The 15314-nt window shown below is 37.6% G+C and overlaps 1 protein-coding gene across 7 annotated transcripts in view; it reads left to right on the forward strand.

The window, feature by feature from the left end:
- Positions 1-1517: 1517 nt before the first annotated feature.
- LOC118935589 (bifunctional glutamate/proline--tRNA ligase) overlaps positions 1518-15314 on the forward strand; it is an 80074-nt gene continuing 66277 nt past the window's right edge. For 3 of the 7 annotated variants that reach the window (XM_036932028.2, XM_036932053.2, XM_057495169.1), the window contains exons 1-6: positions 1526-1951; positions 6342-6426; positions 9684-9783; positions 10658-10814; positions 12058-12197; positions 13387-13481. In XM_036932028.2, coding sequence (XP_036787923.2) covers positions 1906-1951; positions 6342-6426; positions 9684-9783; positions 10658-10814; positions 12058-12197; positions 13387-13481 — 623 coding nt within the window. In that variant the 5' untranslated portion in view covers positions 1526-1905. Of the gene's footprint in view, positions 1952-6341; positions 6427-9683; positions 9784-10657; positions 10815-12057; positions 12198-13386; positions 13482-15314 lie in introns of those variants that run through there. The other 4 variants (XR_005033918.2, XM_036932063.2, XM_036932036.2 and 1 more) reach the window with 4 other exon arrangements.

The raw sequence follows: 15314 nt of genomic DNA on the forward strand, positions 1-15314 counted from the left end.
AAGAGGCCTTCTTTATATCTACTGCTCCCCTTCTGATTCCATCCTCCTTAATCCCATTACACTCTTTGTTTTCATAAAAGGTATTTAATTAAATTAGTTTATTTTCTGCCTCATCTCACTATAGTGTAAGCTTCATGAAATTAGGGACCTCATTTTTGTTCACTACATATTCCTAGCACTAATAACACCACCTGGCTTATAAGATGTATTTTTAAAATAGTGAACGAACAATGTACCAAAATTACTGTAGTACATTATTGAAACCTTTTATGGTGCCCTCTCTATGAGATACCTTGGGAGTGTCTCTGTATTTAATTTAGTTCATTCCAGCCTCTTTTTTAGGGCAGTGGTGCTTTCCACATCATATAGATTTTTCCTTTTGGCTTTGAGTCCAGTTTTGTAGCTCATCCCAAGCAGGTGAAGAGGACTTCATGCCATCGATTTAGTATTCTACCTTCTCTCTTGGTTCCACCTGACTTTTACATTCTTTTCTGCCTTCCTCAATAAAAGTTTGTTTCAACACATTTCTAAGTAAAGTACATGAAGCTCTGGCCTCATCCCCTTGGCTCAGCAAAACCAAACAAAAAGAAACATTCAACATTTATTTTTTGTTCTAAGAATTAACACACAGTTGCAAGAATACCTAGATTTTGTAAAATATGATGCAAATTAATTTTCATTGATTCATAATTTTAAATTGTATTTTTCAAAGTAAATTCTGTACTACCCTCCTCCCAACTCTCCCAGCCATCAATTGCTTTATGGCCTTTTCCTGGTACCAATTATGATAAAGTAGGAAGGACACCACACCGCCCCCGCCTCCTCCTGTGCTAGGCACTGTGAGGAATCCCAAGAGGTCTAAGGCAAGTTTTCAACAATCTTAAGAGCTATTAGGGTGTGATGAGAAATCAATGTAAACAAAGGGAGGTAGAAAGGCACAGCTGGTATGCATAGAATCACCTGGAGAACTTGAGACACGGGTCCCATCCTTAGAGATTCTGATAGGAAGGTGGGGAAAGTGAGGGAGGTCTTGTTCTAATGCAGGTGCCTTACTTACCCCCTGGAGGCTGGATATGTTAGAGCCACTGTCCCGATGGGTTGGGACAGCCACACCTAACTCCTCTACTGTTGCATTAAGCACTCAAATCCCATTTTAATGTAAACGGCACTCCCTAGTGAACACAGGGATGTCTTTGGGAGGTTAAGAGAATATGGGGGTGATGACTTCAACACGCACACAGTTTAGTAAGAGGTACGCTTACCCTCTGAAAGCTAAGCGCACAAACCAAAAGCAAATTGGGGCAGCAGCTTTTAGTTATTATGCCTTTTATACAATTCTTTTAACCTTTATTTTCAGGTACGAAAATAACTCATGAAAATCTATTCTGAAAATGAGGAAACATGAGAAAAGCTTCCCCCTTCTCCAATGCAATCGTGGCTATCGTCTGGGGTATATGCCTCCAGGACCTCTTCTGTGTTTCGGTACACAGAGCCCACGGGCGATACACCACAGCTCTCGCGTGTTTTCTTCAGTGCTCACGTGAGCGCCCAAGACAAGTAGCAACCGTCTCACAACTTGCTTTTCTCGCTTTACGAGGTGTCGTAAAGTCCCATGGGTTTCAGCGCCTTTTCCTGGCGGCGTGGAGCGCCACGTAGGTCCTTCTGCCCCGGAGGCCGAGAGGCCGGATTGAAGGCTCGGAAGCCGGCGGCTGGTCGGAGACGGCGCGCGGCGATGACGCAAGGTGGCGTGCGCCCAGACGGCGGCGGCCACGGCGCAGGGGAGGGGCGCAGGCTGCGGCAGCGTCTGGCGCGTCGCACACGTTGCGGCTTCTCCCGTTCGGCGGGTGCGAGGTAGTCCGGGCTGCCGGGCGGGCGCGCTGACGGTAAAGCCGCAGACCCGCGGAGATGGCGACGCTGTGTCTGACAGTGAATTCCGGGGACCCTCCCCTGGGTAAGGGGCCGAGGCCGCGGCCTGTGTGGGTTGCGTCAGCCGCGAGGATGCCGGGCGGGGAAGGGCGCCGCGCCGCGGCTTTGCGCAGTGGCCGTCCCGGTCTGGGAGATTAGTGGGCCTGCCGGTGTCCCAGAGCTGTGCCCGGATAGGCCCCGCGCCCCTCGCTCCGGCCCGCGGCAGGTGGATCTGCCCCTGGAGACGGTGTTCTGCGGCGTGGAGGGAGGCAGGCGTGCTGTGAGCCCGGCGGGGCGGCTCAGGGAGGCTCAGCTTAGGACCTTCTCCCTCAGAGGCTGACTTCTAGCCAGCCGCGTCCTCCCTTTTGAGTTAGTTTCCCCTGGACATCGAGATCTGATTGTAAAAATAACATTTGGAACTTTAAAGTCCTTATTATCTTCGCTTCTCCTCTTTTAGCATTTTCCCTGGTCGTAGCTTTCTTCCTCCTCTCAGAAAAGATATTCAATCCAGTTTACTTAACTTCACGTTTTTACTGGGTGTAAAGGGAGCAAAGGCAGACGATCACAGTAGCGTTCAAAATTTCAATGAGGTTGCGTTTGTTTTTAATTAAAAGCGGCAGGGTAATTGCTGGAACATCGAAGTGCACTGCGGACTGATTCGGTGTGTAGTAAACCTCAGGGTAAACGTCGGATCGCTCACGTTGCTGATACAGCTTAGATTTCATTTGGAATTGCTTTTTCAGTGTGGCCAAGGTTACTGTGGATAGATAGCGTAGAATTTACGCTTTAAAAAAAATTATTAGTTTGGGAAATTACACACAAGAATTTAAGTTGTTTAGTGATCTCTTTTTTGTTAATATGTATCTCTAGGATAGATCTACTTTTCTAATGTTGGAGAAGCACAGACTTTTAGGTAAAATTAGCCACAGAGGGCTGACAAAATTATTCATTATATTATCAATTTTGGTGGTGTTCTGAATCTACTGAGACAAAACCACAATTTAATAACCTTAAAAAAATTTTAAATGCCAGTGTTTTAGCATATTGGTAATTATGGGTTAACCTTACACAAATCAGTGAACTCTAAAAAGAAATGGGTTTGATTTTGGGGCTGGAAAGTAGTAGGCAACGTTGTCTCATGGTTAAGGGCAAAGATGTTTGGTTCCTGGAGACCTCGATCCAATCCTGCTGCCACTTACTAGTTGTGGAACCTTGACAGCTTCCTTGTGTGGCTTCCTCCAAGTTTCCTTGTTTAAGAAAAGGGGAATAATACCCTCCACATGGGGTTGGTTGCTAGAATTAAGTGAGACTGTAGGTGAAGAAAGTTCCTGACACAATTTAGGTGCTGAAGAGCTATAGTTTCTGTCAGTGAAACTTAGAAAGTCACCCTGTGGGCAAGAGACCTCGTTCCTTAGTGATTATAGAACTCAGAACCACATTTTTGGCCAATATTCTGGAATAAAGCCTTAAAGACATTTGCTGTCATTTTAAACTGTAGCCCAATTATAAGATAAATATTTGTTTTTCTCCCTCCTTTTTTAATTCTTCCCACTATTTTAAATAAATTTTTAAATAATAAAATTAGTAAAACATTTAGAAAAACAGATTGCATTGCTAGAATTTCCCTATTTTACATGCACAGCATGTGAAGTACTTTTTTATGTTAAAATAATTTCAAACTTAAAAAAGGATAAGAATGGAACAAAGTACTTTTTTCTCCCTGTACCACTGGAGAGTGTCATACTGCAGATGATGATGCTTCAGCAGTCCCAGAATCCTCCATTGTGCGTGTGTCAAGCAAGGAAAGTCTTCACGTGACCTTACAGGACCATCAGAATCAGGAAGTAGACTTGTATAAAATTCTTCCGTCTAATGCACAAAGCCCATTCATATTCCAACACTGATTGTTCCAGCCGGACCCTCCATAGTGCAAGGATCAAAATTTAGGATCATTCTTTGCACCTAGTTGTCATGTCTCCCAGTTTCTTTCAGTCTGGAATTTTTTTTAGTCTTTCCTTGGCTTTCATAGCTTTTGTTTCTCAAGGTGACAGCCCACTTACTGGAAGAATGTCCCCTGATCAGATTGTGTGAAGTTTCCTTGTGGGTAGATTCGGGCCACATATCTTTGGCAAAAGTAGAACTTTTCTTGTTCATTGATTTCTTGTTCATTGCAGCCCATTAACTGGTGCACAGATTTAATTTTTCCCATTACTGATGATCTAACTTTGATTACTTGAGAGACTGTATGCCAGCTTTCCCCACTGCAGTTTTCCTGTTGCAGTTAACAAGCACTTTGTGGAGAGATTCTTTGGGACCATGTAAACCTTCACCCACTGGTTTCAGCATCCATAGATGCTGCCTAGTTGTTTGTTACTAAGATGTTAGCAAATGTGACCTTCCAATTCTGTTGTCCCTTGTATGCATATTAGTTGGCATTTTTCTGTGAGATCTTTTTCTTTCCCATTAAAAAAAATACCGCAAAATGTACTCAGTATGTTATAATCTGTATTATTTCATTTTTTCTTGACTGGATATTGGATAATAGTATTTTTAAAATTAAGGTATCATTGATATACAATCTTAGTGAAGGTTTCTCATGAGCAACATTATAGATACAACATTCACCTGTATTATCAAGTCACCCCCCACATACCCCATTGCAGTCACTGTCCATCAACATACTAAGGTGCTATAGAGTCATTACTTGTCCTCTCCGTGCTATACTGTCTTCCCCATGACCTGCCTGTATTATGTGTGCTAATTATAATGTCCCTTAATCCCCTTCTCCCTCCCTCCCCACCCACCTCCCCAGCCCTTGCCTTTGGTAATGGCTAGTCCCTTTTTGGAGTCTGTGAGTCTGCTGCTGTTTTGTACCTTCTGTTTTGCTTTGTTGTTATACTCCACAAATGAGTGAAATCATTTGGTACTTGTCTTCCTCTGCCTGGCTTATTTCACTGAGCATAATACCCTCTAGCTCCATCCATGTTGTTGCAAAGGTAGGATTTGTTTTCTTCTTACTGCTGAATAGTATTCCATTGTGTATATGTACCACGTCTTTTTTATCCATTTATCTATTGATGGACACTTGGGTGGCTTCCATATCTTGGCCATTGTTAATAGTGCTGTGATAAACATAGGGGTGCATATGTCTTTTTGTATAAGGGATCTTCTTTTCTTTGGGTAGATTCCTAGTAGTGGATTTCCTGGGTCAAGTGGTATTTGTATTTTTAGTTTTTTGAGGCACCTCCATATTGCTTTCCACAATGGTTAATCTAATTTAATTCCCACCAACAGTATTTTCATTTTTTTAATTAAAATTTTTTATTTTTTAAAATGAGTTTTATTGAGTTATGACTTGCATATGATAAAGTTTATCAATTTAAAATTACAAATTGATTGATAAATAGTATGGTGTGTAACCACCACAATAAAGAATAGAGTATTTCCCTCATTTCTGAAAGTTCCCTTATGCCTTTTGCAGTCAATTCCCTTTCCCCATCTCTGGCACCTGATAGCTGCTGATCTGCTTTCGGTCACTATTGTTTCACTTTTTCTAGAGTATCACATACTTTGAGTCATAATATATGTTCTTTGAAGATAGTGCTTTGAAGACAGCTATCTTGATGCCTGTAGCAGTAGTTCGTTCTTTTTATTTGCTGTATATGTCTCCATTGCATGGGTGCATTAACATTTATTTACTTCAGTGGTCAGATTGCCACTGTTTGCCAGTGGAAGCCCCTCCAAGCTATCCTCTGTGTCCTTTTAGCATATCTCCTCAAATGGGGCTTGATATTTAGAAGCCAATACCTGGGTGCCAGTTGTCCATCTTAGCCAAATTAAAGGACAAAGGATTAATGAGTAAATTTAGTAAACTTTAATGTCTATTGAGAGGCAGATTACACTGTGTTTTTTAGAGTCTAAATTCTGGGCTCCCCAGCACCTGCATTCAAATCTTGACTATTAAATATTTATTCAAGGACTTTTGCTAATTCCTTTTGAACTTTAGTTCCTCTTCTGTAAAATGGAGATAAAGGTGTCTACCTCTTAATGTTACTACAGAAATTAAATATAACGACTGTAAAACATTTAGTAACAGTGCCTATTGCCTAGTAACCACTCAAATGCTATTAACAATATCTTTTATGCAAAGCACTATTATAATTTCTTCATGTCTCTAGAGGGAGAAGATTTATTTCAGTGTCCCTAAATGGAAATTGAGCATATTCAAAAGCACTTGGGCTTTACCAGTGAATGGTTTCTGATTCATTATTTCTCCATATCAGAAGAATATACTTTCTGTTTTACACACTTCTGGGAAAGAAGTTTACTCCTTGCAGGACATAAGATTGGTTTGTTGAGTCATCCTCATTGCTTTATGATTCAAGTTTTAAATAATACACTGTTTATAAAGACAAATCTTTTCATCTCATTTTTAGGAGCTTTGCTTGCAGTAGAACACGTGAAAGACATCGTCAGCATTTCTGTTGAAGAAGGGAAAGAGAATATTCTTCGTGTATCTGAGTAAGTGCTTTTATATTTTTGTTTTCAGTTCTGAACAGCATTTTAAAAATATTCAGGATTCAGTGTCACTTGCTTGTTTTACTTGCTAATTGGTAGGTTGTCCCTAGGGGAAAAAAGTATGTTTTTTCTTACTCATTCTGAAAGAGCTGTATCCAGAGGCTTATATTTGTCAGCAACTATCTGATCCCACCTCTGATCTTTTGAAAAGAAACTAGAAATATGCAGAAAGATTTAAATATAGTAGTTTTTAATTTCAGTGTACTTTATTCTGGTGGAAAATTGGAAGTATTTAAAATCAGTATTATTAGGAAGTAAATTGATTAAGTCTGCAGAATTGAATATTGGGCATCTATGAAAAAGGCTTATGAAGATTTTTTAAATGATGGGTATGTTCATAACCTAGTGTTAAAAAAGTAGAATGTAAATGTAAAATACATAACTGCATAGAAAAATATGTTTGAGAAATGTACAACACCTTTAATATTATTTGTTTCTGGGTGATAGAATTGTGGGTGGTTGTCTTCTTTATTGCTCTTTTGTTTTCAAAAATTTATACAATGAGCATATATACTGCATATTTTTGATTAAAGTGAATTATTTGCATCCCTGTGTATATGAAAGATTGAGTGCCTCTGGACTTGTCTCTTTCTTTTGGAATCCACTAAAAAAAATAAAAAGAACTGGAAAGGGAGATGTTATTTTCTTGTTTGGTTAGACACAACCTGGTTTCAGTTTCTTAGAAGAACACTTTGCCAGATAGTGGAATCTGGACCAAATTGAAAGAGAGTTTCAAGGGTATTCTCAGTTAGGATTCAGATCTTGAAATGTGTTAGAAGGTTTATAGTAAACTGACAGAAGGACTTACATTGGTTAAGGGGCAAGATACACAAAATAGAGACTGACAGCTTCGTGCTCCCTCTTTCCTTTTCCCTTCCAGTGTCATTCTTCACCATTCAGTGTTTACATTATAATGACCCCAAAAGTTTTATTCACCACTGAGCCACATGTTACTACTTTTCATGTACAACTTTTACTTTTCCGTGGAATAACTGTTGTTTGTTCACTTTGTTCTTTTTCTCCTGAAGCCTTTCTGATGTCTGTTCTTTTCTGTGTGACTTCAGGAAATTTACAGGAATCTTCCCTTAGGTCTCAGTATTCTGAAATTTCACAATAATATGCTTTAGGATGGGTCTGTTTTTCATCTGTCCTGTGGGCACTTGGTTGCTTCTTTCAGTGTGGAGACTTGGGAATCCTTCTACTCAGGGAAATTAAAAATTTTTTTTTCTTTGATTTCTCTTCTCCATTTTCTGTTCTTTTCTCTTTACTTTCTGGAGAGTTCTTCAACATTACCATCCCATTTTTCTATTGAGGTTTTCACTTCTGCTATTATATTTTTAGGATGTAAGAGTTCTGTTTTTTATTTTCTGAGTACTTTTTTGTAGTAGTCTGTTCTTGTTTTGTGATTGCAATGTATTGTTTCATTGCTCAGAGGACATTTATTTACTTACTTTCTAAGTTTTCTTGTCCCTGCTTTTTTTTCCAAGTGACATTTTTCTGTGTGTTTCTCTTGGTCACTATCTTCAAGTTAAAGTCTTTCTTCAAATATTAGGTAACTCCTGAACAATTATCTCAGATTTTGACTGGGAGATTAAAGCTGTTTGCAAGTTCTGAACTCAGGGGTGGGCTTGTCAGCTCTCAGCTTTACTCTGTGATGCTCTGACTGAGCTTTTCATTTTGGGGGCACTTCTGATATTAGGATCCTGAGCTCTTTCCTCTTGGGCTGATCAGATTATCCAGAGAAGACTTTCAGTCTTCTGTTGGGAAGCTGAAGAAAAGCTGGTACCAAAATATTTTGGTTACTGAGGGTGGGAAGAAGGCTAAGGATCTCAGCATCTGGTATACATGTATTCTTTTTTTTTTTTTTTTTTGGTATCATTAATATACAGTTACATGAGCAACATTGTGCTTACTAGATTCCCCACATTATCAAGTCCCCACCACAGACCCCATTACAGTCACTGTCCATCAGCATAGTAAGATGCTATAGAGTCACTACTTGTCTTCTGTGTGTTATACTACTGCCTTCCCTGTGCCATCCCCCCTATATTATGTGTGCTAATCATAATGTCCCTTTTTCCCCTTACCCCTCCCTTCCCACCCATCCTCCCTCAGTCCCTTTCCTTTTGGTAACTATTAGTCCAATTCTTGGGTTCTATGAGTCTGCTGCTATTTTGTTCCTTCAGTTTTTGCTTTATTATACTCCACACATGAGTTGAAATCATTTGATACTTGTCTTTCTCTGCCAGGCTTATTTCACTGAGCAAAATACCCTCTAGGTCCATCCATGTTTATACATATATTCTTTTATTCTCTCTGTTAACTGTATAGTCCAACTTATAACTGTGCCAAATCTTTTCCAGTCAAGAGACGCACTGTTTTACTCTTTAGAAAATAGTCTCCCGTTTTTGCCAGGATTAAGTTGAATAGCCTTACCGTGCAGAATGAGGTTTGACAGTATCTGTGTTTCTGACTGATACTTAAAGAGACTTTCAATCAGTAGTCCTTATTTTAGTCCTAGTTCACTTTTACTTCCAAAGATACCTGGTTCCATTGATTTGTAAGTATTTTGCGTACCTAAAATTTAAATTGGGTTCATTTTCAATATTGTCCTCTGTCCACTTAAGATTCAGTTTTTTCCAGACCTGTTAAATCCATTTGTTTTCTAGCTTCTGAAATTGTATTGCTATTGTGTCTTCTCCTTAGTCTTTTTTTCCTTATAGATGTGTATCTTTTAAAAACTAATGTCAAAAAATAATTTTAAGATAATGTATTTTAAAAAATACAAAACAATTTTGATTGGGTTTGATTCATCAGCTTTACCTGGAAGCTGATAAAACTAGCCTCTTTGTGAGAGTATATCCTTGATTTTTTTTTTTTTGCTTAGATTTATTTTAAATCACTGTCATTTTCAGGATCCCAATTATATTTTCCTATTTTCACCACTAAATAGATATGTAGAAACTAATAGAAGGATGAGGCATCATAGATAGTCTGTTCTGAAGTGATTTGTTGGATTTAGCTGAACATTTTGCAATAAATTGGAATTTGATAGGAACAGTAAAGAATAAATTATATCTCTTTTTACTATAGTAGGAAATGCATAGTACATATAGTAAGGTTTCTGTTTTTTCTTCATAAATCTCATGACTTGATATGCTAGAGCAATGGTAATGTTTTATCTCATGCTTATATTTTAGAAATGTGGTATTCACAGACATAAATTCCATACTTCGCTACTTGGCTCGAGTTGCAACTACAGCTGGGCTCTATGGCTCTAACCTGATGGAACATACTGAGGTAAGGAACGAACATTTCCCTGGGTGTGTTTGTTTTGATTTATGCTTCTGCTTTTTTGAGAACTTCATTTTATTGCTGGCTTATGTACTATTCTATTTAAGCATATTGAAAGAATGTTAGTTATAGACCAAGTTAAAGAATTCTCGTTTTTATTTTCAGGAAAAAATTTTTAGCTCCTAAGTTTGAACTTCTAAACCTGTACCACTTGTTCTATTGGGTCAGTAAGTGCTGTCTTCCTCTTCCTAGATACCTAGAATTTCTTAGCTGGATGTGACTGTATAGGTCATCCTTCACAACTCCCTTACTTTACAGATGAGGCAACAGGCCTACAAAAGTTAAGAGGTTTCTCTGGGTCACGCAGATAATTTGGATCCCATTTTCCTTTCTAAGAGTATATTTAATTAATTACAGCAATAGTGGATTAACTTGCAATATTGTTCTTCAAATGTTTTTGGGCTTTTTAAATTCCTGTTTGTATTCAGCTCTAACTTTTCCTAAATTTTATAAAAATAAAAATGCAAAGAATAGTTTTTAAGTATTTACTTTTAAATACTGCAAATGGATGAATCTGTTTGAAAGGTAACAACTGTTTGGTTCAGTCAGGTTGGTTACTCCTTTCTGCTGCCAGATCTCAAATCTTTATTTTTCTTTTTCTGGAAGTGCCACTCCACTGTCCTGCGAAAACAGGAAAAAAAAACAACAACAAAATGACAAAATTTGTTTAAGTGCCAGTTTAAGATGGCATGCTATCAGAATTAAATCCAAATAATGGTAAATTCTGTAATTTGAGACTAAGAAAGACATGGTACTGAGGTCTTTTGTTTGTTTAAATCTAAACCCTAGGGTATTTCTTTTCTGTTTTTTATGTTCACAGATTGATCACTGGTTGGAGTTTAGTGCTACAAAATTATCTTCATGTACTTTGTTTACTTCTGCAATCAATGAGCTCAATCATTGCCTGTCTATGAGAACATACTTAGTTGGACACTCTTTGAGTTTAGCAGATTTATGTGTTTGGGCCACCCTGAAAGGTATCAGTAATTCTTCTTAAAGAATGTTCTGTTTTAATTATTTAATATTCTGCTGGATAAGAAGTACACATATTTCTATGTATATGAACAAATATATATATGTGGTTATGTGTGTGTATAAAATACATGGTCATACACACACATAGGCACATACTCACTTTGGACTTTCTTGCAAAGGAATGACCTCGCTGTCTGTTTTATTCCTACTCAGTCACAGGAAGTCCCTGTTTTCTACTGTCCCTGGAGATCCTCTCTCTCTCACCACTCAGCTCACCCCTTGCCTTTGAAGCTGACCTTGGTCCTGTAAGGTCACTTATGTCAGCAGCACCTCTCCTATCTCAGCCATTACTTAACTCCAGGCACTGTTGTCTCTGACTTAGGGGTGAGAGTGTGTGTGTGTTGAGGGGGTTGGCAATCTGTAGTTGTTCCTCTAGGACGTTACTTTTTCCATCTTATGTGATGAATTTTCAATAAGTAACAATATGGGATTGCTGAGAGATGCAAGAGGGACTTGAATTTTGTCAGCTTATTTTCTTTATTAAAGAAATAAGCACAACTTTCTTAAAAAACCACAAAAAGCCTGAAGTAGATATGCCGAAATGTTTTAACATTCTTTAAATCTAGGTTACGTGGGTTTTAAAAAAATACTCTCTATATTTTTTTGTGGCTTAAGCTTTTATCCAAATTGTATTTTCATAATAGTAACACTAAATGAAGACCATTTCTAATTAGGTGTTTTCATGTATAGATATGACATTTTTGTCTATTTTGATTTTTGGCTTACTGGTCATGAAAGAATGAGAATATCTTCAGGAAGTAGCTTTGTGGTGCTTAAGACTTAAATAAACTTTTCTTCAGTACTTATTTTGGTATTACATCTGAAGAAATGAGCTACTTCTTGATCTTGATAGTTTTTTGTTGTTGTTCTTCGGTTGATCTATGTAAAGCTTTTCCTTGATTATGAAATGTAGCTTTGGCATTGTAGTGGATGTGTGGTGCTCGTTTGGGCAGGATTTAGTATTGACTTCAGAGAATTGAACTGAAAAAATACTTTAATTTTTGTGCATTCTCTAGAATATGTTATAAAGTATTAGAAAACATTTGAGTGCATACCCAGATTTTAAATATTTCATTATAGAAGCACAACTTTAAGTGTCTCATTTACTTAAATTAACCATAAGTAGAACCTTGCTTTTGAAGTTGCAGATTTATTGAATGACTCTGAAATTGTGTTTGCCAATAGGAAATGCTGCATGGCAGGAACAGCTGCAACAGAACAAAGCCCCAGTTCACGTAAAACGCTGGTTTGGCTTTCTTGGAGCCCAGCAAACCTTTGAGTCAGTAGGTGCCAAGTGGAATGTTTCAACAACCAAAGCTAAAGTGGTAGGCTTTTTTTTTTTTTTAATGCTGCCATCTTTGAGACCCTAGATCTGAAAAGAAAATTATTCCTACTCAAAATTCATTTTCTTTCTATGAATAAAAAAGGATATTCTTCGAAGAATCTGCCATTGTTAAATTTTGTCTTGATTTTTGACCATTGACTCCATAAAGCCTTACTCTATAATTATATGTTTCAGAGATTATGATCATCCAGTGTGTGTCCCTTAGGAAGTTCAAACTCCAAGCAACTAAAATCTCATTATTTTACATCTGTACAATCTTTTCTTCCTCCTAAATCTATTCTCTGGCTTTTGACCACCGAATCCTGGGCTTCTGCAGAAGCACTTTGTCAATTCTGTAGGAGTAAATGACAGTAGAAAAGATCCTCTTTCCCAGCTAGTTTCTCTACTTTGATCTGTTGTATATATTGAGTGTGTAGTAAAGTTTTGATTTAAAGATTTTCTGATGCAGTAAAATTTGAAAAATTCTGCCTGCTTGGATAGACACCATAGTCTATTTAGTTGTTTTGGCTAAAAATCTTTGTTCGCCCTTTACCACTTCACGTCTAATTTGTCAACAAGTTCTATTATTACTTCTTAATGTTTGTTTTCTGTCTCCGCTGCTGTAGATTTCTCGAGGCCTCATTACCCACTGTTTGATTTAATACCATAATCCCATTACTGAACTTCCTTTTTTTCCCGCCTTTCTTCTAATTTAGCCTTCTGTACTATCCCAGATACCATTTTAGAAAATACAAATAAATGGTCCTCTTACCCCTTGCCTATCCACCCAATAAGCATTTATAACTTTTGTGGCCACTGCACTGCTCTTCCCTGCCTTTGTGTCTTCCCTGTGCTGTTACTTGTTTTCTTAGAATGAATGCCCTTATACAGTCTGTGTGATATATTTCCACTTATTTTTCAGGGCCCAGCTTGATTTTTCACCTCGTTATAAGCTTTTCCTGATGACCCTAGGTGCTGCTAGTTAACTTATACTGACTGCTCTAACGGCACCCTGTTACTGATGTTTGGTTTTATTTATGTCCTTCACAAGATTTTGAGTTCTCCAGTTCAAGGACAATCATTTTTTCTCATGAACCATGCCTAGCACATGGTGGGTACCGAGTTGTTAACTAAATATATTCTTAAACCTTTAGCCATATAAATGTTTTTATTGTTGTTCTGCTTTTCAGGCACCTGAGAAAAAGCAAGATGTTGGAAAATTTGTTGAGCTTCCAGGTGCTGAGATGGGAAAGGTTACTGTCAGATTTCCTCCAGAAGCTAGTGGGTAAGAAAATATAACTCATGATTATAATTGAATATATTTCATGGGAAAGCTTTAAGACAATTACTAATACTTCTAGTATTAATAGGTTAATAATATAGAAGAAAATAAGATTTTTATTTGAGGGAGTTAAAATTCCCAACATCTTACTTAATAGGTTTTAATTATTCACAGTTGATGTTACTTTCTTAAGTTTGTAGTTTTAGTTTATTAAATCATGAGGCAAGACAACGTTTTTTTTCTTTTTGCCCCAGACAGAATTTTAATTATAAAGAGAAATATACATAAATACGAAGTCTTAGGTTTTATTTACATTTTGAGATGTTTTGGCTTTCATTTAATAAAGGTTTATATTTGTAACCTGAGCAGTCCTTTCAGTTAGCAGTAAAAGTTATAGTAGATGAATTTTTAAGCTATTTTTTCCCCAAATAAAGGAAGGGGTGTCCTGAAAAGCCCGTTCCTATTCACTTCTTTCCATTATTAGCAGGTTTCCCAGCTCTTTCACTCTTGGCACCCGTAGAAAATGATAATATTTGAATAGCTCATTAGGGAAAGGGACTGTTCTCGCTGGAGGCCACCCACCTGGGGCTGTCTCCGGTCTTGCCGAGCTTTCCGCACAGCTGGGGGGAGTCTCTGCTTTTGCACACGTGTCCACCTCTGTGAGGCGTACTGGACAGGCTTTGTAATGTGCCCTTCCAGTGTTCTAATACAAAAAAATGCCTCTTCCCAGAGCAGTCAGCCCCTCAGGAACTTAGCCAGTAGGAAAGGATTATGCCATATTTTGTAGATGAGATGATGATTTATTTTCAAATTTCACTTAATTTCAGATTTTGTATTCTGTAACCAGATTCTTACCCATCCATGGTGAATGGAATGTGTAGACAGTAGAGGTGGCAGATAAGGAAATCATTTTGTTTTAGCTCTTCTTAATAGTTATTTACAAACTATTTCTTAAAATACCATTAACAACAAAATCAGTTTTAGAATTCTACTTTTTTTTCTCTGCTTTTTTGAGTTTCCTGATTTAGGCAGTGAAATAAAGGATAGGTAGAAGAAGATGAAAGAGAAATAATGATGATGGAAAATTCACAGACTAAATCATTGAATGACCAATTGGTAATTGACTGAGTAGAATCTTATAAATAGTACCTACCCACATGGCTCCATACCCACAGACATCTTGGGTCCCAATATCCTGCTCCTTTGTACTTGGTGTGAGAGGTCATGGTTGTCCTGTTGGGCAGTGACTTTAATGGTTTGATAAAAACCACTTCCTTAGCAGTGACTATTTATAACTATGCCATTAGAACATTTGAACTTTTTGAGTCTTTTGTATTTTCTGTCACGTCTTGGAATAGTGAGTTCCTCATATTTATTATTTACTGTATAACATGTTTTTTTGTTCTAAATTATGTCAGTCTTAGAGACCATGTTCTTGTCCAAATACAGTTTGAGATTTGGAATATAAATCAATGTTCAGGTTTTTTCAGTATTCATAATTTTGATCATATCCTCTTACACAGATAAAGGATTCATTTTTACCTGTTTTTTAACCTTTTTTTCCCATCTTGCATGAAAGATCAGAAGACTTGACTTTTGCCTTTTATTCTTTTCTTAGCTAACATGTATATAGCACCTATTATGTGCAGGTAGTACCAAGCACTTTACGTATAGTAACATATTTAATCCTAACAGCCATATGAAGAAGGCATTGTTGTTATCTCCATTTGACAAAATAATTTCAGAAACTGATTTATACAACACCTTAGTGACTTACCAAACTCAAACTACACTGTCTGGCTCTAGAAGCCATATGACTTAAAATTACACTGCCTG

This window comes from Manis pentadactyla, chromosome 19, assembly GCF_030020395.1.
Source record: "Manis pentadactyla isolate mManPen7 chromosome 19, mManPen7.hap1, whole genome shotgun sequence".
Lineage (NCBI taxonomy): Eukaryota > Metazoa > Chordata > Mammalia > Pholidota > Manidae > Manis > Manis pentadactyla.